This window comes from Pipra filicauda, unplaced genomic scaffold (assembly GCF_003945595.2).
Source record: "Pipra filicauda isolate LSUMZ 115617 unplaced genomic scaffold, ASM394559v2 scaffold84_size4826128_pilon, whole genome shotgun sequence".
In the NCBI taxonomy this organism is placed as follows: domain Eukaryota; kingdom Metazoa; phylum Chordata; class Aves; order Passeriformes; family Pipridae; genus Pipra; species Pipra filicauda.
This window is the reverse complement of record NW_024105031.1, coordinates 4701383-4724614: the sequence shown is the minus strand read 5'-3', so window position 1 is coordinate 4724614 and position 23232 is coordinate 4701383. Positions and strand designations below refer to the sequence as shown.

General features: G+C 47.6%; 1 protein-coding gene across 1 annotated transcript; it reads right to left on the bottom strand.

Annotated features, from left to right (window-relative positions):
• Positions 1–557: 557 nt before the first annotated feature.
• HOXA13 (homeobox A13) lies at positions 558–2139 on the bottom strand. Its single transcript, XM_027724579.1, has 2 exons — positions 1467–2139; positions 558–850 (listed from the first exon to the last, which is right to left on the bottom strand). Exons 1-2 carry the CDS (start codon positions 2137–2139, stop codon positions 606–608), a joined length of 918 nt encoding a protein of 305 aa, XP_027580380.1. The 3' UTR covers positions 558–605.
• Positions 2140–23232: the final 21093 nt, after the last annotated feature.

Here is a 23232-nt window from a genome sequence, read left to right as displayed (position 1 = left end):
ACAGAACTTCCTTCATTACTGATGTCTCTGAAATCCTTATTCAGTACCTTCGAAGTTTATTATTACTTTTTGACATTAAATGCATTGCTTAAAAACATACAGTAATTGTAATTTTTTTCACTATGGTTTACCTGAGCAGTCATTCAAGATACAGTTTGGATTGCAATGGAAGAAAACCAGATCATGTGTCCACATCGACCTCCTCACGTTAACCAGCTCTTGCATCGTGGCCACAAAGAGTCTTCTCTCAAACAGTAAGGTCGTAGAAGTATTTACAAGTTTCTCAGAAAATCGTGTCTTAATTGAAAGTGTATCTCTCGGGGCTGGGCATGTGGACTTTACAGTCTGTCAGTGATACTGGCTGGCTGTTTGGGATTTCAGGAGAGCTGTCAATTTTAACCATTTGCTACAGCATTATTAAAAAAAAAAAAAAAAAAAAAAAAAAAAAAAAAGAAAAGCTATAATCCAAAGATACAGATCTCTTGTTCTGAAAGAAGAGGTTCATTGTCTTTTTTTCTTTTTAATTATTATTAATAATTATTTTAATCTGAACACGAAAAAAAGTTCTGAAACTCTTGAATTACTGCTTCTCCATTTTTAATCCGTTAACTGGTAGTCTTCAATTTGTTGATCACTTTTTTCTCTTTGACCCTTCTGTTTTGGAACCAGATTGTGACCTGTCTCTCTGATAGATTTGTAGTCGCCGAAATCCTCCTCCGTTTGTCTTTGGTAATGAATTTATTTGTAGCATATTCCCTTTCGAGTTCTTTTAACTGGACCTTAGTGTAAGGCACTCGTTTCTTTCTTCCACGTCTGTACGAGTTCGCATCCGAGGGATGAGAAACGACGTCTGGAACAGAAAAACCATGCGGGCAAGCGTTAGAAAATCGCTCGAACTGCTTAGGACATCTTCAACAGATATAAGGGTTAGAGTTACAGCGCATTCCTCTGCCTGCCCCGCTCCGGTTTAGCTACTAATACCCGGCTCAGCACTGGGGATTCCTCTTTCCTGGCCGCCGCAGACAGCTTCTAGGCAGGGAAAGGCTCGCTTCTGTCAGACAGACAAATAATAACAAACCCACGTAGCCCGGACAAAGACTCTGGGAAGGATCGAGAGGGGCTGCAGCGATTTACCCAGCCTGCGTGCTCCGTGGTCTATGGAAAATAATACCACAGACCTTCCTGCGGCCCTTTTCAGCTGTTTCCTCTCCCGGGGCCGGCGTCGGGGCCGGCCAGGCGAGGCGGGATGTGCCGTGCGCCGGCGGGGGGCAGGGGGCGGCACCGGTGCCGTTTCAGCGGCGCCGGGGCATGTGCGGACCGGGGCAGGATGAGACAGGGGACCGCGGGAGGAGCGGGGAAGGGTCAGTCTGGAGGGTGATCCCGGAGCCCTGCAGGCGGGATACCCGGGAGGAACGAGCGGGGGAAGAAGGAAAGAAGGGACAGGGGGAGCCATGCAGGTGTATTACCCGGGAGGGTGGATTTCCAGAGGTGAGGCGGCTGGCTCTGTTCCTTGGGACAGTACACTTGGCCGTTCCACCCGTTGGTGATGGCCCAAGGCTGGTAGCTGTCCATGGGGAGCAGGGGGTCGTGGCGCGGCTCCCCGGGGCCGCCGATGGCCGGCACCACCGGCATATCCAGATAACCGGGTACCGGCTGATAGGGCCCGGCGGCGTAACCCTGGTAGAAGGCGAACTCCTTGGCCCGCGACGTGAACTCCTCGCCGGAGACAGAGGTGTCCATGTACTTGTCGGCGAAGGTGGAGGCGGGCTGGGCGCAGGACTTGATGGCGTTGTGATGGGTCATGCGACAGGGGTAGTAGCCGCTGCCGAAGTAGCCGTAGGGCAGCGCGGCCCCGGAGGAGCTCTGCACGGCGGCCGAGCAGGGGCTGCACTGCTTGACAGCGGGCTCGGCCATGCCGGCTGCGGGGGCCTCGCTGGAGGTGTAGGCGGCGGCGCTGGGGGCGGCCAGGGGCGCGGGGTGAGCCATCAGGTTGCGGCAGGGGTTGGCCGCCGCCGCCGCCGCGAAGTTGCTGCCGGCGTGAAATCCGTCCATGTTCTTATTGATCTCATCCAGGCTGTTGTCGTAGAGGAACATGACGGGCTCGATCCAGCGGGGGTGGAGGAGCACGGAGGCTGTCATAGCCCGCTCCGCATTGAGACTAGTGGCTCTTTTTTAAAAGCCCCAAAGACTGAAAAAAGAGATACTCAATCTCCGGGACTTGACCAGGGCTGACGCGCCAGCGTCGCGCCAGTCCGGCCCTCATTGGCCCGCCCGCCCCCACGTGATATGCAAAGCAGCTGATAAACATCTGAGGGAATAAAGTGGAGATAATTAAATAACGCAATCAGCGCGCGGGGCCGGGTCCCGGCCCGGGGCGCGGGCACGGGCATGGGCGCGGGCACGGCGCGGTCCCGCCGCCGCCGCGCGGGACGCGGGCGACGCGGGGGGGGGAACCCGCCCGTCCCTCCTCCCTCCCTCCCTCCCTCCCTCCTTCCTCCCTCTGGCCCTCCCTCGCCATCGAGGCGTGAGCTTTTTGGCCCCGTTGTTGCCGCGGCGCGCCCCCCGAGGTACAGGGCTCCCCCCGGCACCCCACCCGAATCTCCCTTGCGCTGCTTTCCGTGGGCCCTCCCTGTCCTGAGCGCCGCGGAAACCCCGAAGGCCTCCCCTCGTCTCCGGGGGAAGATGAGCCGCACCCCTTCGACCCCCTTCCTCCACTGGTCCGAGTCGCCGCTGGCGGGGCCTCGGCCGGGTGACGCGGGGAGCCCACCGCAAGCTGCGGGCGGAGAAGCGTTCTCCGGGCGCAACGCCGGGACGCATAAGGCTCTCGGAACAGAGCCTCCCGGGGCTCCTTTCTGGGTGGTTTTTTCCTTCCTTCCCGCCCGTCGCAAGCCCAAGACCCATCTCGCTCTTCTCGCCACGAAGCCTCAGAAGTCAGATAAGAGGAACAGACCGGGAACCCCCCATTTTATTTACTACTATCTTTTAGAAAGGGCTTGGGGAGCGGGAGGGTTAACTGGATGTTCATCGCGATTCCGCTGTATTATTTGTTGCCGTAATAATAAAATCCGGGCCTACAATTCGACTTCAATCTTTTACGGCTGTAAAATATCACATCGGCTTATATAGTGTGTGCACGGACACATAGCTCTTTGTGTGTGTGTGTGCGCTGGAAAAACAAAAGGGATCATCAGTTGAAAAATATGTTTTTTGATGAAGGTTGTACCACTTTGCAAGCGAATGCTAGGGAAAAACAAACCAAGTGCGTTCTCTTTTCGTGATAGATTTTTCATAGGACGAAATAATTTCAATTTTTAATCATTCCACCACGTCGGCGGATGCTTTTCCCCACAAGCTTTTCGCGCACAACCTTGAACTCAAAACACTCCATCACTGAGCTATCAATAAACTTGACCTAAACCAGCGTTCATCTCATCGTTAACAGCTCTCAGCTCTCATGCGTGTGCACAAAACAGCCACAAACACTCCCATCCTGAAAACTAATTTTTTTCCCCAGTTGCATGTTGCTTTGTTTTGAGCCTGACAGCTCGGCGTATTTATTATCCTATTGTGCTTCCCATTGACGTTGTAGCATTGTTTTGCCCGCATGGCTACAAGCGCAGAGCAATCCCGGGACGCACATCGTTACCGAGCAGGCTTTTCCTTGCCTAGCGCAGAGTTGCCAGCCATGAGAAATAGCTCTTTGGCGCCCAAGGATTTTTTTTCAAGGTACTTTTTCCGTGCCATGAGTTAGGATACCTGAAGTCCTGTCATCCCCTGCTAATTTGGCAGCATTTAGCCGCTTTTTTCCTTCATTGTAGCCAATAAATAGTTCCCATTTTCACTTCGCATACTCTTTTCCGCATTCTTCCTCATGGCCAAAAGCAAATATTTATTCCCCGCATATTTTTCCTTTTCTTTCAGGCTCCAGTTTTGAAACCTGTGGATTCCCCCGGCCAAACATTGCTTGACTGGCATGAATTGGTGTTTCCCTCTGGTTTCTCGAGGCTGCTTCTGAAAATCGCGTTGCAGGACGAGGGGGGAGAAGTGGGAAGGGAAGACAGCTCTATGGGGCAGCGCTGTTTTACATACGGGTTGGGCACGGCTAGAGGCCAAGGTCAAGTTGAAAGTTGCAGTCTAGCCAATGTGAGGACTGTCATTCACAGCCCGAAGATCTGTCTGATTTGTTAAAAAGCGGGTAGCCATGAGAACACTAATCTCTCCAGCTCCCCTCTCCCCCCCTACCCAGCCCGCCTCCCCTCTCCAAATTCCCTTCACCCTCAGCCTCAGAGGTTTTCTCGCTTATCTGGCTCTACTTTTCAAGCTACTTTCCATAAGGAGAGTGAATCCATGTGAAACCGTAGCTTTCAGCCCCGGTGCAAACTGTACAAATATTGGAGGGGGGGGGGGGGGATCAAGGCGACGGGAAAGCGGGAGCATCCTGTCTGCTCAGTTTTAGTGGTTGTTTTTTTGTTTTGTTTACCCACTTGAGGCTGTTCCTGCCCTATGTGTTACAGGGGGAAGGGAGATTAGATTAGAGAGCTTTCTCTTCTCCCTTCTCTGCATCTCTCTCTCGCTCAACAGCTCTATTTAATAGTTAGGGACGAAGGCCGTGCTTTTCACTGCTGATAAGAGCAGTAATACAACCCTGTTTGCCATGATGTAGGGGTGATTTTGGGAATGAGACTGTTTCCTCAAAATAGGCAAAATGACATCTGCAGGGTGTGTATGTACCACTGGAATAAAAGTTATTGTCGGACAGAGGATTTCACGCCTTTGCTTTGGTTTCCTAATTTGAATCACTTTTAATAAATTGTTGACACCGAGAGAGAAGAAAAGCCTTGCCAACTATTTTTTATGCCCCCGATACCCAATTTTCATTCCTCAGCTATAATTTCTTCCTGCCTTAGTGGGGATCTGCCATTAAATATTAGAAAGGAACCGTGAGGGCTGAAGGCATGGAGCAGAACAGATGTTCTTCGAAACTCATGGACCCTGTAATGAACACCCGGGATAAAAATATGCCCGAGCGTACTCCCCTGCCTTGAACATATACCATTCCCTACCAGTTGTGGAAGAGCTTTTACTTTTTGCAACGTAAGTCTTGAAATGTGTTGCATAAATCAAACAAAACTAAGGAGGAGTTTACCTGAAGCCACTGTTTGATTTGATCGTCTTTGGAAAATTTACTTGATAATTGAATGCTTCCATACATGCAACCGACAGACCAATCAAAGCTTCTTCCAAATTTTTTTTTGTATTTTTCACGCAAAATAAAGTTAGAATACAGCACATACGAGCGTATGGTAGAACCATAGCAATTTCCAGGAGAGCTGATGCAGACCTCCGAACTGCTTTGCATTTATATAGAGTGTAAAACAACTTGGAGAGAAATGCATCTGTTGAATCGTTTCCTCTAAAACGAGTATTAATTCCTTGGGGAGCAAGACGATGAACAACCATGATCGGTAGGAGGATTTTGAAAGGTCCTGAGTCTTTTCATAGCCAGGCAGTTTCTAAGTGGGGCTCCTATCCGGCAGTGGTCACCCGGTACACGGCCATGCCCATCTCAGCTATTACAAAAAGATTAAGTGGCACTTTCTTCCCTTGGCTGCACTGAGAGTGGTCAGACACATTTCACCCACTTCACGGGTGTAAGAAAGAGCAGAATTTGGCCCTTACAAGTGCTTTAAACCATGTCAATGTGTGTTCCTGACGCTATGAAACCAAGGATGATCATGCCGCAGTGAGGACTGAAGCAAATTGGACTTAAAGGTGAAAATATAAATTATTTTTAAAACTCTCTATGTGATAGAAATATGTCCACTCTCTTTTTTCTAAAGAGGCCCTAAAATTTCACTTTTCTTAGAGAAACCAAAAGGTCTTTCAGTTGAATGTCAGGTTTTGCAAATACGGAGTTGTCGGCTGAGTATCTAAAAGGCTTTTTTTTCCCCAAACCAGTCTTGGAGTGATAACACACACATGCACCCTCCACAGCCCTGCCGCGGGAATGCCCGACTGAGGGAAAGGCTGATTTCTTGTAGGATAATCACAATCGTACGAATGCAGAAAAAAAAATCCCAAAATGTTGCCCAAAGAAATCCAGTCTAGTTTTCCATCCACTGCTTAGAGCTAATTAATGAGCATGAAGAAAAAAAAATCGTGTCTGATTGCTGAAAATATACGTTTGTCACGGAGTTAAATCCCTCTAAACCCGCTAAAAGATCTTAGCTGATAATGGAGGAACTAGAGGGTGATCTTAGTTACTAATAATACTCTCCATTCTGCAGAGCTCAGGAGTCTTGGAAGACGGGGGAGTAAAGTGATAGCAGGAGCAAGAGCCTTAATCGAATTTGATTTTCATGAGCAAATGAAATTTACCTGCCAAAAGTGTAATTTGGAGCAGTCCTGTCACCGCTGTTTTCTTCCACAATTTCTAATTGAGATAAACATTCCTTAGTCCGTTTTAAAGACACTTTGTATTTCAGGATATTCATGTGTTTCTAATGGAAGTAAACAGCTTTACGAGCGGGTTTCGCAGGACATCTTAACTCTCTCCCTCCCACTGCGTGCTAAGGGGGGGTTGCTCAGATAATTACAAAATAAGAAGAATTTGTAACGGCTAATGCAGAAGAGGAAGAGTCCGAGAAAATTTGCGAAGGCGACCTAAAAATTCTCAGGCGCACACTACATATGGACCTACCTGTTTCAGTCGATCCAAACATTCAAAAGTCACCTCCTATAAAAAAGGTGCGTTCGAAAACAATGTCACTGCTTTCACCCGAAGTGTGGAACATGGACTAATCTTAATGGAGCCAGGTCTCAGAAGATCGCTTCACTCTGTGGGTTTGGGAGTTTTCTTGTTTGTTTGGGGGGGGGGGTTGTTGTTGTTTTTGTTGGTTTTTTTAAATATTTCCTCCCCCAGTTTTAGCTCCAGAAAACGCGGTGGAGATATTTCATGTGTTTAGAAATTAAAATGGGAAGGATCCTGAAATCTGTCTCGCGGACAAGGTCTCTTTTCTGATTCGTTTTGCTTTGCTTTACATTTTTATTTGTAATATATTCACAAGCGTATTTTCAGCGGGATGGGGGGCGGTGAGCTAGCTTTCTGTTTATATTTGGCGGGTGAACACAGCAGAAGCCTGGCGTTACGTGTTGGTAGTCCACAGAAAATATTTTACTTAAACTGCCGTGTAAATGCAGCGATAAAGAGAATCCACTGCAGGCTCTCTGTCAGCCGCAGGCTGCTTGAACGCCGTAATAAAGCACCCCCCCCCCCCCATCAATTTCAATTTATTTTGCCATGCAAACTGAGACGGATTTATTCGCCATCAGCTCTGCTCTGTCGCGCAAAGGGTGACGAAAAAGTTTTTATTTTTCCTTAGTAAATTCTGATAAGCCAGGAAGCCTGGCTGGCGGTGCAGGAGTTTATCAGGTCGATTCCATCTAGTTGAAAATGTTCTAGTATGAACGTGTAGTAGCAACAGACAACAAAATGATACTGAAGTTGCTCTTCTTTAATTTTGTTGGGCTTATCCTCCGATTTTCAAGATTTAGCATTTTGAGGGTAAATTAATTTCTCACCTAACCTACCAGGAGGTCATAATTTTTTTTTTTTTAAAAAAAAAAAAAAAAAAAAAAAAGAAAGAAAAGAAAGGCAGGGTACAGTAAGCTGCAATAACATATCCTCTCTATTTCTGCTGGGAGCTTGTAATAATTGCTACCACATGATCACATGGTGTATTGTTGCAGCCTGATTACAATTAAACTTATCCCTCCACCTTTTTCATTAGGGGAAGAAAAAAAAAGTTCTTCCTGAGCTCCAGGCCCACTTTGTGCTGCTTATTTCCCTTTGAAAAGCTGTCGGAGACAAGCCGAAGTCGCTCTTTCCTTTACAATGCGAGAGAAAGCGTTTCCAAAAAGCCCTTCTCACCATAACTTTCTTGTAATAGCGTGACATTTACACATAGCGTCCGACCAGGGGGGCTCAGGGGCAAGAGGGGAAGCTGCTGCTCTCTGCAAGAAGTTGCAGGGTCTTTATTTTATTTTTTTTTTTCACGCTGAGTCCAAAGGCGTATCTTCACCTAGGGAGGGAAACAATGAGAATCTCAATGCTAAAGACGCCTGTGCGCGATATCTAGAGAAAGAAAGGAGAGAGAGAGGGGAAAAAAATCATACAGGAAACATTGGACATGTTTGCCTTTACTGGAAGACAGCTGTTTGAGTACATTCTCCAAGAGGGTTTTTTGGTTCCCTTTTCAGAAGTGGTTTTAGTGATTAAAACATTGACTTGATGGAGGCAGTTTATCTCTAATGTCTGGATCTGTCTAACAGCTCTTTTTCCTCACTTTTCCAACCCTTTGCTCAGTTGAGACTGTACATATCCGGGGCTGTAATCACGGCTGTCTTAAGAAATATTTTGAGAGGTATGGGCACTCACCACACTGACGGGAGAAGCGGACGACCCTAGCTGGAAGGTACCTGAGCCACGAGTGGAAATCTTGCCCGGGGAGAGGGGAAAAACAAACAAACAAACAAACAGACAAAGAAACCCCACCAAAACACATTGGGTCTGGCAAACCCCTGCAACTCTGTCAAATGTGGTGGAGAGGGGCGAGAACGGGTGCGGGAGAAGTCTCGTGGCTGCAGTCCCATGCCCCTCTGGCTCCTCCAGCAGGCCGGGTGGTTGCAGGGCCGCCTCGGGGCTCGCCCTGCCCTCCCGCCGCCGCCCCGCATGGAAGGCCCGGGCCGGCTCTTCCACACCCGCCCGGCGCCGGGCCGCGGCTCGGCAGTCGCCCAGAGACACACCTGTGCCGGGCCACCCGGTCAGACTGCCAGCTCCTGCCCCCGGGAGGCCCTAAGGTAGCGCCTCGGGACCTTCCCAGGACTCCTTTCATGCTCCGGGCGCAGACGGGGCTGATTTTTGGCTGTTTGTATTTTCTGCTCTGCAGGCGCATAGAGGTGCTTCTGCCGGCAGCGGGTGAGAAGGGAGGTACGTGGCCACCGGTGCCGTGGGGAAGCGCGCACCCACACAGGCATCAGGCGTGCACACCTTAAAAAACTACTGTGTTCCCTCGCCCTGGCTGGTGTGTGTGTGTGACCGCACGAGTGCCTCTCGCCTTGCCACACGCTGTGCTCATCTCTCCGCTCAGAGTCCTGCTGGAGCAAGGAGGGGAGCGGGGCATCCTCTCCCACCCGTAGGCGCATCCCACCTCTGGTCTGGCGAAAGCCCTCTTCTTGCTTGGGTGGGACCCCGCAGGGACAGCCCTGGAGGCATATTTTACAGAGCAACGCACCATTTGCGCGGGTCTGTGGTCAGTTCGGACCAGAAAGAAGCAGCTGGATTCTGCTGAGTCCTCAACACCGCTTAAATGACCTTCGTCCATGTCGTGGGTGCTCCCAGTACCAACCAACCACCTCCCAGCAGAAAGCTACTCAATACCGTGATATGATCCCTTGTTCTCCAATTAGCTTTACATTTCATCAAGCACATGCATTTCTGTTAAAAGTTTATTTGGTAAAAACTCAGTAAACCCAGGGTCTAGAAAATGCTTTCTAGCGCCTAGAATACATTTCTCAGGTATATATAATACGTGCTGTCTTTAATGACAAGAGACATTTGCTACTCTTCATGTTAGATGGAACTAATGTCTTTCTATCCATACCGTGAACATATTTTCTACATACGAATTATACAGAGTTTTCCTTTAAACATAACACCAGCCAAATGCAGGCTAGTCGATAACTTGCATCTATGGGTAAGCGTATTACTCCCATTTTGCTGAATCATGAATTTTTCCAAAGCTTATTGCATTTTATGTCTTCTTTAGATAAGCAGTTACATATGTGGCTCTGTTGAAGGTTAAATCCCATTCTTACATACACGACAGCTGACTATACTTCCATGAGGTTATTTACTCTGGAATCAGCTAAAAGCTGAGACTCGTGGCTCGCCGGGAAAGACGGGAGCGGAGTCAGTCCCTAATGAACGCGCACATAGCAGACTCCAGCGGTTAGCATCTGTCCACGCCTGGACTTAGATCTTCTCATCTGGGGTTCGGACTTTGTCTGCCTGAGCACACCGGATGGGAGTCTTTGAGGATGGCCGTCAGCCAGACCACCGGTACCGTCTGGCATTGCCACCCTGTGCCCCCACATCCACGCGCGGGAGTGACATGGGGACACAGACTCTTCCATCCTCTCCAGGGGCAGGGGGACGGGGGAAGAGCATGGATAGCTTCAGCCCAGCAAAAGCAATCCTGTTGCAGTCCTGGGAGCCTTCGGAGAGATACCCAGGGAGAAGGAGCCAGGCTGGTGCCAAGGGGCTGAAGCGGAGCTGAGGGCACACGCCAAGGTTCCCACGCTCCAAAGACAATTCGCAAAGTCCCGGGAGCCAAAGTATATTTAGTCCAATAATGGCACAGAGAAAAGGGAGTGGTTTCATAGCAACCCCTCTGACATGCAAAATAATGAGCGACTGAACAATGAAGGTTAGTCTCTAGGCAAGCATGCCCCCTGGTCTTCTAGCACAGTTACCTAAAGGAAGAAATTCCCTCATCCCCTCGCACGCAACCCGAGGCCATTTTCCTGTCGATGAAGCTGCCTTGGTGCCAGCGAGCAAATATCCTCGCCTGGAGCCGCTTCCTTCCCATTGTGGGGAAGATACTCGCTGCCTGCTAGTAATTACCAATTGTCATCCACTTTCACAAGACCATATTTCTTTGACATTTCTCTTGCCGAGTGGGGGGACCATGTCAAATACTCCATCATCTCCCGGTCCGGCCTGCTGCCGCACTGCCCCCCTAAAAAAAAGAAAAAGTAGAAGGGGAACCCAAAACAGCTGAGTGTAACATAAAGCTACATGTCGTAGGTTGTGTTGCAAAGGAAACATAAAAGCTGGTGTGCCTTTGCTCACAGAAGTATCTGTATCCGCCAAACGCTTTTTCTCTCTGTTGTCAGGTAAACAAATTCTCAGTCTAGGGGCTCTGCCTAGAGAAGTCCAATACGCCGTGTGGACGCGGATCCTGATCTCCTGTCTGTGCGTGAAGACATGAGAAGCTGGACAGGTTAAGCGGATCAGACCATTGGTGTAAGGACCGGAGGAGTGAGGGCATGCCCCACGGCCCCGGCCCAGGAGCCCACCTGCTGCTGGGGGAACACTATGCTCCCTCTCCCAAATCCGTCAGAAAGTTTTACCGCAAGGAATAATTTCACTGTGAGGTGATGAAGGCAAGAATAGGCACGTCATCCCCACTTCGGGTGATGTAAATATTCGACAAATAAAGGAGAGGGAGCTTGACTGACATATTAATTTTAGAGGGATTCTGGAGGCAGGAGGGTTCCGGGTCTGTGCCTACTCTGGGAGTCACTAAAAGAGAGGTCGGAAGTTTATGCTGAGGTTCCTAGGAAGTTTGAACAGTTCCTAGCTAATCAGGTAATCGTAATTTCATAATTAGTTTTCATTCAAGGTCTCATCTTTGGTAGATGGCACGACCATGGCAAAAGGGAAAAAAAAGTCCACGTTAGCTAGGAAGATGAAATTATGTATACAACTATCCCAGTTAGAGAATTAAGATTAAGGTGTACTTGTGCCTGGGGGTATGTGTGTGTCATGGATTGTACTACTTTTTTAACAATAACCGCAGGATCGAAACCTTAAAAACTGTGAGCAAGAATATCCTAGCTGACATAAAAGTTGCCCAATAAAAAATGAGAATCCCATATAACTCCACAGCGGAAATCGGTTAGCAAGTACCTTCTGCCCGTTTGCAAACATCAAATGTTCCTGCCATATGTCCGTTCTTATTTGTATACCATCTAAAAAACCTGAAACGTATATAAGCGATATTAAAACAAAACATGAAAGATTTTCTCAGAAATCTGTGAGAGGGGAATGTAGGTCTGAGGTGGGGGTTGAAAGAAGTAAAAAACCCAAGTGATGCTATTGCCAAAAACTTTAATATTGAATAACACAGCTGAAGCTTTTATCAGGGTACGAAATTTACAGCCTAATAATTCAAACTTGTGTGCTCATTGCAAGTTGTCTCTTCCCCTTGCTGGGTACCCAAAGGAACAGTTTTGATTTCCGAGGAGGGAAGTCTTTGGGAATGGCAGGTGACTGGCACCTTGAGTGAAAAGGGAGGGGAAGAGTAAAGGAAAGAATAGAAAATAAAATTATAGAAGATTATGACTTTTTAGGATCAGAAGAGATTTTTGATAACTAGAGTGGAAATCAAAATGTGGGCTTTGTAGAATCACTGAAAGAAATAAATGACAAGGAGAACCCTACCTGGTAAAAAGAAACCCAAAGAAAAACCTGTGGGCTGGAAGAACAGTAGTTTAAGTGTTCACAAGCTGGAGATCTCCCAGCATCCTCATCATTTGGGCAGATGATGGGGCTTCCCACATCTCAGTTGCAACATGATTAGGTACCAACTAAGAAGCTGGAGGTGATCTGAACTCCTTGGGCAAAGGAGGAAGGTGGGAAGGGAGGAGAGCACCCAGCTGAGAAAATATCCACCCATTTCCCCCAACTTCCCTCAAAATAGGAGCAATTCTGGCACTAGGTCCCGCTGCATCTTGGAAATGCCTGTCGTGCCCAAGGAGAAGCCACTTGTAAGACAGGGAAAACGTGGGACCTCCAGTCAAGGAAGGAGCGGTCGCTCTAGTGCCAGTACATGCTTTAAAGCTCAAGGTCAACGCCTCTCCCTTGCCTCTCCCACCTTCCCCGGATACTCCGTCCTCTCCCTAAAACCCGTGGCGTAAATGCAAACATGAATTTCTGTCATGCCACTGGGGAAGCCTGGAGCCGAGCTCTACGTGTGGTTTACCCAGCCTCCCTCCCGTCTTTCCTGCTTATCCCTGCCGAGATCTGTGACCCGGAGGGGAGTAGAAAGGGTCTGCGGTAAGCTCGGGTGTCCGCCGTCCCGCCGAAGTCGCGGACAGCAGTGTCCTGCGTGTCCCGGCTTGCTCGGGTGGCCCCACCGGGGGCCGGGGTAGGCTCCCGTCCCCTGCTGGCGATAACCATCAGGGATTTGCAAGTGTAAACAGAGCCCCGGAGGCTGCAGTGGGTGGGTATCCTTGCTTGGGTTTCGAGCACCGCCCGTGCCAAAGGGAGCGAGGCATCGGGCGGAGTAGCACAGTGGGTTGTGGGGTCGCCCCTATGGGGTTGAAGTCGACCGGGGGCCAGTCCCGGCGCAGCACAACCCGGGAGGGGGCCGGACTGGCACCGGGAGCCTCCAATGGCGGCGAGCGGGGGCCGCGCCGTGGGGCGCCGCCGTCCCCGCTCCGCACGGCGCCCGGCAGGGGCGGCGGCGGCGGCGGCCGGAGAAGAAGAGCGGAGAGCAGGGGAGCGGCGTGTCCGAGGAGCCGGGGTAAGCTCCTTCCTGCGGAGCGGAGGGATCGGGGTGCAATGGCGAGGCTTTCCCACTAGATGTCTGCGCAGCTAATGATAATCGAAGGCTCTGTCCTTCCCCGGGTGTATCCCCCAGAGCCCGACCTCCAGTCTTTTTCAGGTCTGTCACCCCCTTAGAAATTAAATACCGTTCCCCCATACCATCCCGTTTGGTATTTTTCTCCTCCTTCTTGTTTCTTTTTTTCTTTAAAGAACTTGTTGGAGATTTGGCTAGAATAAAATACGGATTTCTCCACAGAGGAAGCTTTCTGGTCTGCGAGTCATGCTATTGGAATCCTTTTATGACCTTTGATGTGTTTAAATAACACGGCAAAGCTACACACACACCTCGGATTAAACTTTAATCGTCCCAAGCCAAGGACATCCAGGTGGTAAACGACTTTACTTTGACATTTTTACTTTAGAACAATGTATGATCCCAGTCGCAGGTCAGAGAGACGTTTCCAGTCTTCTCATTCTTAGAAGCGTAAATATGCTTTACCTACAGATATTAAAAACTCGTCTCTCCTGTTACGTTATTTAAAAAAAACAAAAACAAAACCAAAAACCAAAAACCAAAACCCAAAAAACAAAAATCAAGGCTTCCGGGATTCTAGTTCTATCAGGTACCTCCAGACTTTCCAAAGGACGGGGGAAATGTTCCTCTCTGTTAAGCACTGCTCTGCCTCTCCTGGGATATGTGTGTGTATAATGCGTCATACAGGAGTTTAGACAAGTTTTATATACACATATATGTTTGTGTGTATATTCCCTTTCTGCGGACAGGGATGCTCTACGGGTTGCTTTAAAAAAAAAAAGTAATCTGCAGACTTTCTCTGTGGTCTCGGTGTGGTGTGAGAACCCAAAGTGAGTTTGGTTCATCACGAACAAAATATTCTAACAAATAATGTAAGTATGTTCAAGAGAAATCTGGAACTCTTTATTTGGTCTCTTGGTAGCACCTGGTTTTAAATCAGACAAATTTGGATGAACACGTACAAAAGAGAGGGATTTGTGGGCCTTTTTATTGTCAATCAAAATTAGCGACAACTAAATTTTGCGTTGATTTTTACCAAGAGATCCTTGCTTAGCCTCGGCTTATGTTTGTCTTGGAAGCTGTGGAGCGCAGGGAGCTAAAGCCAGACCTTTCGCATGGAGTTTTAGGTCCTGAACTCAGTCATAGGAAAGGCCTAAATACGGGATATCCCATCCATCTTTGTTCCTCCCTTTCATCTCCGCTTTGACGCACTGAGACTTTACACCCACTCCGAAGAAAATTAAAATATGGTTAAATATGAGAAAACTTTTAAGAGAAAACTAGCAGGAGGGAGGTGGGATCGTGCAGCTCGTTTTGAGGGGGATGGTTAGAAATTCAAGAGTCCAACTAGGTCGCGTAGTCTCACAGTGGGAGAGGTGAGATTTCGGCTCCACTCGGGAGTGGGATCAAGTTCAATTCCTCGCGAACAAAGTGCTCTCGACCTTTCAGGCATAAAAAGCATGAGGGTGAACGGACAGTCAGACCTGGAGGAATGGCAGAAGGGAATCGAAAAGATTATCGACACCTTCCTCCCGGGATCTGCCCCAGCCCTCTGACGATGGAGAGTGCCACGCTCCCCACGGCTCCCCGCGGGAGGGACAGCAGAGCAAGGGGTGCCCAGGGCTGGAGAGGGGCAAGGCTGCTGGCACAGAGATCTGGGGTCGTGCACGGACCTTGCGACGCTCCTGAGACTTTACTCTGACTATCTCCAGAAGTTTGAGGGCGTGGAGTGCTAAATAAACATTTTCATAAAATTTCTCGTGATTTCGTGAATTGTAGGAGTAAAAGCCTCTGCTCCCCACTTTTTCTCAGCCGCTGGTTACCCTTCCGTGCCTGGGCTGTGCCAGGCGGCGTTATTGCCTTATGTGCTGTTGCTACTGAGTAGAGATAAATCGGAGCGAACGAGACACGGTCGCCATAACCGCGGCTCCCCGAAAGACAATAGGCTGTTCTTTTTTTTTTTTTTTTTAATCTCTGAAATCCCTGAGTCTAATTTTTTAGCTGTCCCTCCTGTCCTCCGCTTCTACTTATGAACTCAAGATGTTTAATGCTGGAAAAATAAATCAGTTGTTTTATACCCGGACAGAGCCTTTACTTGTGAAATTCGCTTCTTAAAAAAAAAAAAAAAAATAGTCTGGAAATAATTAACTCGTACAGTTGAGAACATTATGTTGCTTATACTGTAAACGTGTCCTTACACCTTTACAAGACGTTACAGAGGACTTACTCAACTAATTGAAACTGTTATATAGCAGCGTTATGTATTCAACATACTCGTTACATTTCATCTTTATGGACTTAAGAGTTTTATTCCTTTCACAGTGTTCTGATTTTTCTTCCCCCAGCAGCTGGTCGTTTAATGTGCAAGAAGGAGAGATACTAGAAAAGCTATGAAAAGAGAAGCAATTTAGTGTTGTTTGCTCCAAAGCAGAGTAAGACAGATCACACCGTCACGGACAGAGTATTGAAAAAGGAGCTAGCTCGGAAAACATAAACTACAAACATTTCTCCCTCATCCCAACAGTCCGGGCAGAAATACGCATATGTGCACCGGTTAGTTTCTACGCTAGCTGGATCGGGTGGTGGGACCTCCTGCTTCCCGTCTCCCCATTCAGCTGCATTCTTGAGGTGGGGAGTGAGACAGGACAAAGCCGGGTGGGCAGCGAAATGCACTCTTCCCGCTGAGCACCAACGTGGGGTGGCGTTGGGCAACCGCACCGGCCGGCCACAGGGATATCCTCGTGTGGGTCCTGAGAACGGACACTGCAGCGTGGACCGTCTGCGTGTGTGTGTGTTTGTGTGTGCACTCACAAGGAGCAGCGAGATTGCTGCTGCGCGGGGTCCCACGCACGATCCTTCCTGTCTCCTGCCCATCCTCCCCACCTCTCTACAATGTTCCTTTCCCGGCGAAGGCGACTTGCTCCTGCAGACAGTTTACCCCTTCTGCTAGTAGCGAGGGACCCCACAAGGAAGTGTTTTCACTGCTCCCACCAGTGTCACGCCTTCAGGAGCTGATGGAGACTTTTGTCCAGCCCGGAATAACTAGCACTCACATAGGTCAACACAAACGCCCGATTCACGGGGCACCGGAATAGAGACCAGGATGTGGGCTGCGCTCTGGGCTCAGATTTGTGCTGAAGACACAGTCCTGCAATTATTTTGTTGTGTTATTTTCAGTGCAAAGGGCAAGGGCTATTTCAGATGAATAAATTCGTCTCCCGCAGAGTTCGCCCCAAAAAACTCTTTCGTGGCTGATATTTAAAGAGAGAGCCTGGCATATCAAGACGAAGGGCAAACTGAAGAAAGGAAATCTTCTAGTAGCTGGAAGGCCTCTTACAGGAGGAAGAGATGTACATATTCTCGAACTCGTGTACGAGCCAATACGCCTATACACCCATAGCTGTGTTTGTAGATGAGGAGTGTGTGTCTTTGAAAAGATGTTTTATGTAAAAATGTTTCAGGGAAATGCTGGAGTTTGAACTCTAGGAGCGAGGCTTTCCGCCCAGAAACCAGTCGGCATCCCTGTACTTTCCCTCGGCTGCCCAAGCAAGAAACCTCCCCGTCGAGATGTAGATAAACTAGGCTAGTCCTAGTCCGTAATCCCGCGTATTACTCAATTTCAGCGACGGGCGGGACGCAGAGCCGTGCAGGTGCCGGCAGCTCCGCCGCTCCCTGCGCAAGCCCGGCGGCCCTGCCCCGCTCCCGGTGGCTCTGCCCCGCTCCCCGCGAAGGGCCCGGCTGCGGGACGGCAGGTGATGCGGGAACCGCGGCCGCAGAAACATGTGCGCCGCACACATCGGCACTGTCTTCTCTTGACAAAGTGGATGTGTGATTAATGCCGACCGACGGCTCCCCCCAGCCCTGCTCCCCCTCCCCTTTTCTCCTCCCTCCCGACCCCTCCTCCCAAGGTCCTCCGCTGGTTTCGATAAAAGGCAGGATCTAAGCTTTCTCTCCCTCAAATCAAAGAAGTGCTACGATTGGCGAAACGAGGGGCAGATGGGGTATTTTCAAACATATTTCCGAACAATATGCAGCCGAGACGCCCGAAGTTTCTCGGGAAGCGAACATTGCCTAGTAAAAAAATGACGGTAACTAAATCAGTCATTTGAGTCCCTGACGGGATATCGGGGGACGGGGGGCAACTCCGGTGGGTGACTCTCCTTCCCGGACTCTGCTCATTAGAAAATTAATAGGAGGCGCCGGAGATTTACCCCGGGGTGTCAGAAGGGGAACAGGACGGCCAAGGCCGAGACATCGGGGAGACCTCTGGCAAGCGAGGCTACGGGTAGCCGAGGTGCCCGTGGGCACTGCCCCGGGCAGCGTTCACCCCGCGCCCGCCCGCTCTGAGGTCTGCCCATCCCATCGCCACCGCGTCGGGGCTGGGTGGGCTGTGTTCAGCTGTTTTGCTGTGGCCGAGGCTGCTTTTTTATTTTTTTCTGCGGAAGGTTAAGGGGGTGCAAAGTAAGATTTATAGGCCTCTGTGAAAAAGTGAAAATTAAGGCAAGTCTTTCAGGTGTAAAATAAAGTTTCTTTTAATAAAGGAAATAAAGTTTTGAGATTTATTTGCTCAATTTTTAAGTTGATAAACTCCATATTATTCCAAAGGGAAAAACTCTCGCTTACTGAGTGCACAAGGCAGGATTTACACTCTCACAGAGAAGTCATACTCTGAAAGAGATGGTAAAGTGCTTCTGAGAGTGTTTATTTTCAGCCTCGCAGCTGACCGTCCCCCTAGAACTGCGTGAATTTTCTGCTGCCTTGGTTAAAGGGAAGCAATAGTTTTTACGGCCTCTACCACAACTTCAGTTGAAAAGGTTTGTATGAAAGATGGAGAGATTAGTGCCCCAGAGCTAGACTTTCTGCTGGGGAGCTCAGAGTCGTGCACAGTCCCAACGTTTTACTAGTCAGTATGCTTTTTACTGCAGAGTTTGACTGCTCTATCAAAAGCAATTTCTGGAGGGGTATTTTTGCACTGGGTTTCATTCTTATGTGGTCACTCGTTTCAAATCTTGAGGGGCTCAAAATCAAGGTATAACCGTTTAGTGAAAAATAACCCTCCCCAGCTCTCTACTACTAATGAACAGAAATGATTCCACTTTCATCTCGCCTCTCAGAAAAAATTTTTACTTAGAAAGAGCTGGCTGCTAATTGGGGGGCGCAGTTGCCTTTAATCTCTAACGCAGTGCTTGGAACCTACCCAGAATGAATTAAAATAAGTCTGATATACAAGAAGAAAACATGGCTTCCCAGTAAAACTCGTTTTATGATCACAGCTTGTGTGCCACGTCAAAACGTTAAGTTTAGGCATTTAGGGCATAAAGAATAAAAACTCCTTTCGAAAGTCACTAATGCTCACATTTGGTACTGGTTTAATCTTTTCTATTAGAAGTACAAGTAAGAAATACCTTTTGTTCTAATAAACTATGGATGAAGTACAAATCTGCATGTTTACATGTACTCTCTACGCTGAAATTGTCACCTGAACCTGTGGATAAATATATGTATTCCTCTCAAAAGAAGACTGTGAGACATTATAGAAGTGCTCTCTCCTCTTCTATGGTTTTGCTAGGAAGTAGAAAGGGTAAACAGTGTGCATGTTGTGCTGTTGTGCCGCTTTGGTTGGGAAAGCTGTAGATCACAGTTTCATGATAGCTCAGTGAGTTACCAAAAAAAAAAAAAAAAAAGAAGTAGACCCAGACATGGAAATGGCTCTAATAAAGTCCATGTTGTATGGTTTGCCTTGCAAGAGTAAATGCAGCACTGAACACATAGAAACTCCAAAATCTCAGAACCCTGTTCCCACTGGAGAAATTTTGTCGAGTTCCTATGGTAGGAAGGGCCATTAGCTTATTTGTTTGCTTGTTTGTTCTATTTATAGCCATTCCTATGGAGCTTATTCACAGAGCATCTGCATGCCCGCTGGAGTCAGATCTGGTTTCCCGCGAAGTCGCATCCTTATTCAGTAGCAGCACACTGGAAATATCTGCTAAAGAGGGAATCAACCCCCCTGCAGCCTGCGGCGCTGCCATTAGGGACCGGGGTCTGCACCCTTCCCGGGAGACTTCCACACAGGAACACAAAATAGTTAAATGAAATGAGCCTGAAAGCCACTCGAAATAACAACAGTGAGGTGAAATGTCTTGTGTTTGTGAAAGGATTTCAGAAAACAGGTGAAGAATTAAGATAGGACTGAATGCCATGCATATTGCATGTAAATGAAATATTTAATCTGCCATTTCATCTCTCCTGTGTGCTCAAACACCTTCAACAGTTCTTTGAACAAATATTTAGTTTCCAAGCTATAAATTTGTCTTATGCAAAGAGAAAGCTTTTAGGATCTCCAGTTTAAACTCGTTTGTACCACTTGTTGTGGTACTGAGAATTATCAAACTGGTCAGCTTACCTTTCCCACGAGAGGTAATTAACAGAGAGCTAGGGGCTGTGAGGGGTGGAATAAAAGAAAGAATAATAGCACTAAAAAATTTGTGAGCTCACAAATTGTGATTACCATACTTCCTAGTTTATTTCCTTCTTCAGTTAACTCCTGATTTCCTTTTTTCCCAATGTCTCTGCATTAACTCTGTCTTTATAGTAATACTGCAACATATTAAGAGTCCTTAATAATATAATTGTCAAAACTGTTAAGCAGAGGAACTGTCAGAGTATTCTTCACTCTGCCAGGGGAGTTATCTAAAATGAAAGTATCTGTGCCATATTCTCTCCTGACGTCCAAGAAAATCGCAGGGATTGATTGGTATTTTAGTGTGCTGGGTAGGGATGAAATGGGGTGAGATACGAAAGGGAGAGAGGGAAGGAGGATCCTTCTGAAATGCTTCAACAGAGGTAAGTTTCTCCACTTCCAGGGAGAAGAAAGCTGGCCATGATGTCAGTGAGGTAGTGGCTTTTGACAGGCAGGTGAGGGGCCCCTTTCCCAGTCCCAGTCTTCAAATGTGGGGGTTGGAGGGGATCAAGAACCTTTCCCAGTGACCCCACACTACTTAGCATTTATGGACGGATAAAACTGAACATTGGACAGGACTCCCCAAAGGAAAAGAACCTTTCAGTGTAGCCATCAACCTGTCATCACTGCAATAAAGGTGTAATGCACAGGAGTGCTGGTAAGAGCCCGGAGTTTATTTCCTGGCCCTGTCACATGACATCGGACCAGGGTTACCAAAGGTTACCCCCTCACATGGAAAGGATCAGTGGTCATCGGCCCCAGCAGCTGCTTCTCTCTTCTCCTGTCTCAATTTTATATTCAGCTCATGCGCGTGCCTTGTTAAAAATGCAAACCTGGCAACCCTGATCAGCTACAGCCACAGATGATGAATTGCATGTTTGCTCACAGCCTGTAACACCGCTGAGGGCACGACCAAAGGCTTGAACACTTTTTTGCATCCACCTCATATCCCTGCAAGAGTTCCTTTTCCCAGCTGGTGGAGACATATCAGTCGGGTCTCATCCCAACATTGCAATGCTTTTTCCAAACAAGTTATTTGTTGTCTTCCAAGTCAGTCCCTCTGCAGTGATCTGCTTTCATTCGTGCAAATTGGAATGTTTTTTGGCTGGGCGTTGCAGAGTCAGACCTTCCATGCATGTGGTACTGTGAAACCAGCATCAGGAGTTCTATGGGAAAGCTACACAAAAACTTGGGTTGTGTCATTCCTTGTCACGAAAGTTCTTTTTTCATGAGATATGCAAGCTCTGTTTCAGTCACTTGGCTGGTGCAGAGGGGCACCATAGCAGCAATAACAGGGAAGGCCTGGAATCGGGAAAATGGAATGGGAGTAACCAGAGACTACAGGATTAAAAATAAAGGCTGTTTTCCACAAAATGTTAGTCATGATGGCTTTGCTGTGGCTTCCTCCAGACAGGCACTTGTCAGACAACACTGTCCTACCCAGGGTGTGGGTGTAAGTAAATGTCTTTCTATGAAGCCTTGCAATAAAATCTACCACAGAACGTAAGAGAGTGCAAAGCATTGGTTACAGATCTTGGAAATTTACATTACTTTTACAGAGGGTTTGGGTTATATTTTAGATCTATTTAGTGTTACAGAGCCAAGCAGTGGTGTTGCAGAGAGAAAATACTTGCTACTTCTAAAGATCCAGAACTATGTCTGAGCTCTTTGATTCAACTTCCCACACCACTGTGTAAAATACCAGAGGTAGGGTGGCCAGGAATGCCTGCACTGACCCTGCTCCAGAATGGGCCTGATGCTCCACGTGGATCAGGCAGATCCAGACTGGCTTTGTGCAGGTTGATAGTAGGAGGCCTCCAGTCACTCCTCCAGTAGCAAGAATTATTAGGGCTAATGATCACTTAATCATATATTTTCATTGTTATTGCTACTGTTGCTCCTTACCACTGTAAACAGGACTCTGTGGAGTGTGGATAAAGCAGAGAATGCTGAGATGTCCCCTGCCCTGGAGTGTTTTCCATCTACATGTAGGAAAAGAAGACAGGGTGAACACTGAAAGAATTGGGAAACGCAAGACAGTAGCTTACCTGACCAGCATATGCTTAAGGAGACAGGTGGCTTGAAACAGAGCTGACAGTAAGACTTTTTTCATGAGAAAATCTTAAATCGATCTTTAATCTACAATGTTTTGGGAGTTCCATTTTGATTTCCTAAGAGGGAAAAAGGGAAAATTTCAACATGATCAGAACAGGGGGAAAAAAAGGTGGTACAAAATAGAAGTGCAAGTGAAAAATGTGAAGCTTTGCCATTAAAAAATTATTTGTTCTTTCAATTAAAATCTACTCAAATGACAACTGGGTTGTTTCCAATTCAGATGTTGTACAGCAGCTGCATAATGTCTGGGATGCCCCTAAGTAGATGAATTGGGTTACAAACTATTTGTCCCTTTTCCAGAGACTCTTGGAAGAGTACTGTAAAGTGATCCTGATGAACAGGGTAAAGGGGTGGGTTGTTCTTATAATCCTCAAATATCAATATGAATAGCAAAGACATTGTTTCTCTTTAAAATACTACAAGCAATAATATTCAAAGTTCAGGTTTTACTCCCTAGAAAAGCTGATAACTGATCACTACTGCAGTCATGACCATGAAGTAACTAATATTATCCCAATTTTACAGGCTAGGAAATGGAGTCAGAAAGATTAGGACTTGCCCAAGGCCACAGAGCTAGCAGGCAGGCAGGAAGAAAACTCCAGATTTCCTGGCTCCCACTCTCCTCCTAAATTAATCATCCACACTCCAGTGACGTCTAAACAGTTGGTTTTTTTCACTGAGATAAAAAGTATCCTTCTTCAAATGGTTAAAATACGTCATGAAGTTCCACCCAAAACCCGTGTCACAGAATCAGGCACTGCTGGAAAGTGATTTATTATGTTTTGGAGCAGCTCTGCAATCTCCTGCACAACACAACAGAACGTGTGAGTGCCACTGAAGTACAGTCACGGCTTCTGCTCTCTGGACTAACCAAAACAGGCTACATGGAAGAGATGCAATGTGCATCAGAAATGGTAGGAGAACAAAGGCTGCCAGAGGATGCATAAAATTGAAGTGGATTTTTTGCAACGGGTCCACGCCTTGACTACAGCAAAATCCCCTGTCACTTCAGCTAAGCTCTTGCTCATCCAACTGCACAGGTAAAGTGACAAGTAATGGTTGGTTAAACTACTCAATATGTGACATGCCCAGTCCTGGGCCATTATAAATCCAATATATTTATTCCCCTCCAGATGATTAAAAAACTCTTTATACAGAAATGAGATACATAAGTGGGCACAAGCGCTTAAGCAGGAGAGTCCAATGCAGCATTTCACTGAGAGATGTGAT

What these genes read in the sequence shown, in the direction of transcription:
- HOXA13 (XM_027724579.1), bottom strand. Translation starts at nt 2,139, where the DNA reads ATGACAGCCTCCGTGCTCCTCCACCCCCGCTGGATCGAGCCCGTCATG. An exon ending in CTGGAAATCCACCCTCCCGG is followed by an intron (nt 851 to 1,466) that starts GTAATACACCTG and finishes TTTCTGTTCCAG; the next exon opens with ACGTCGTTTCTCATCCCTCG.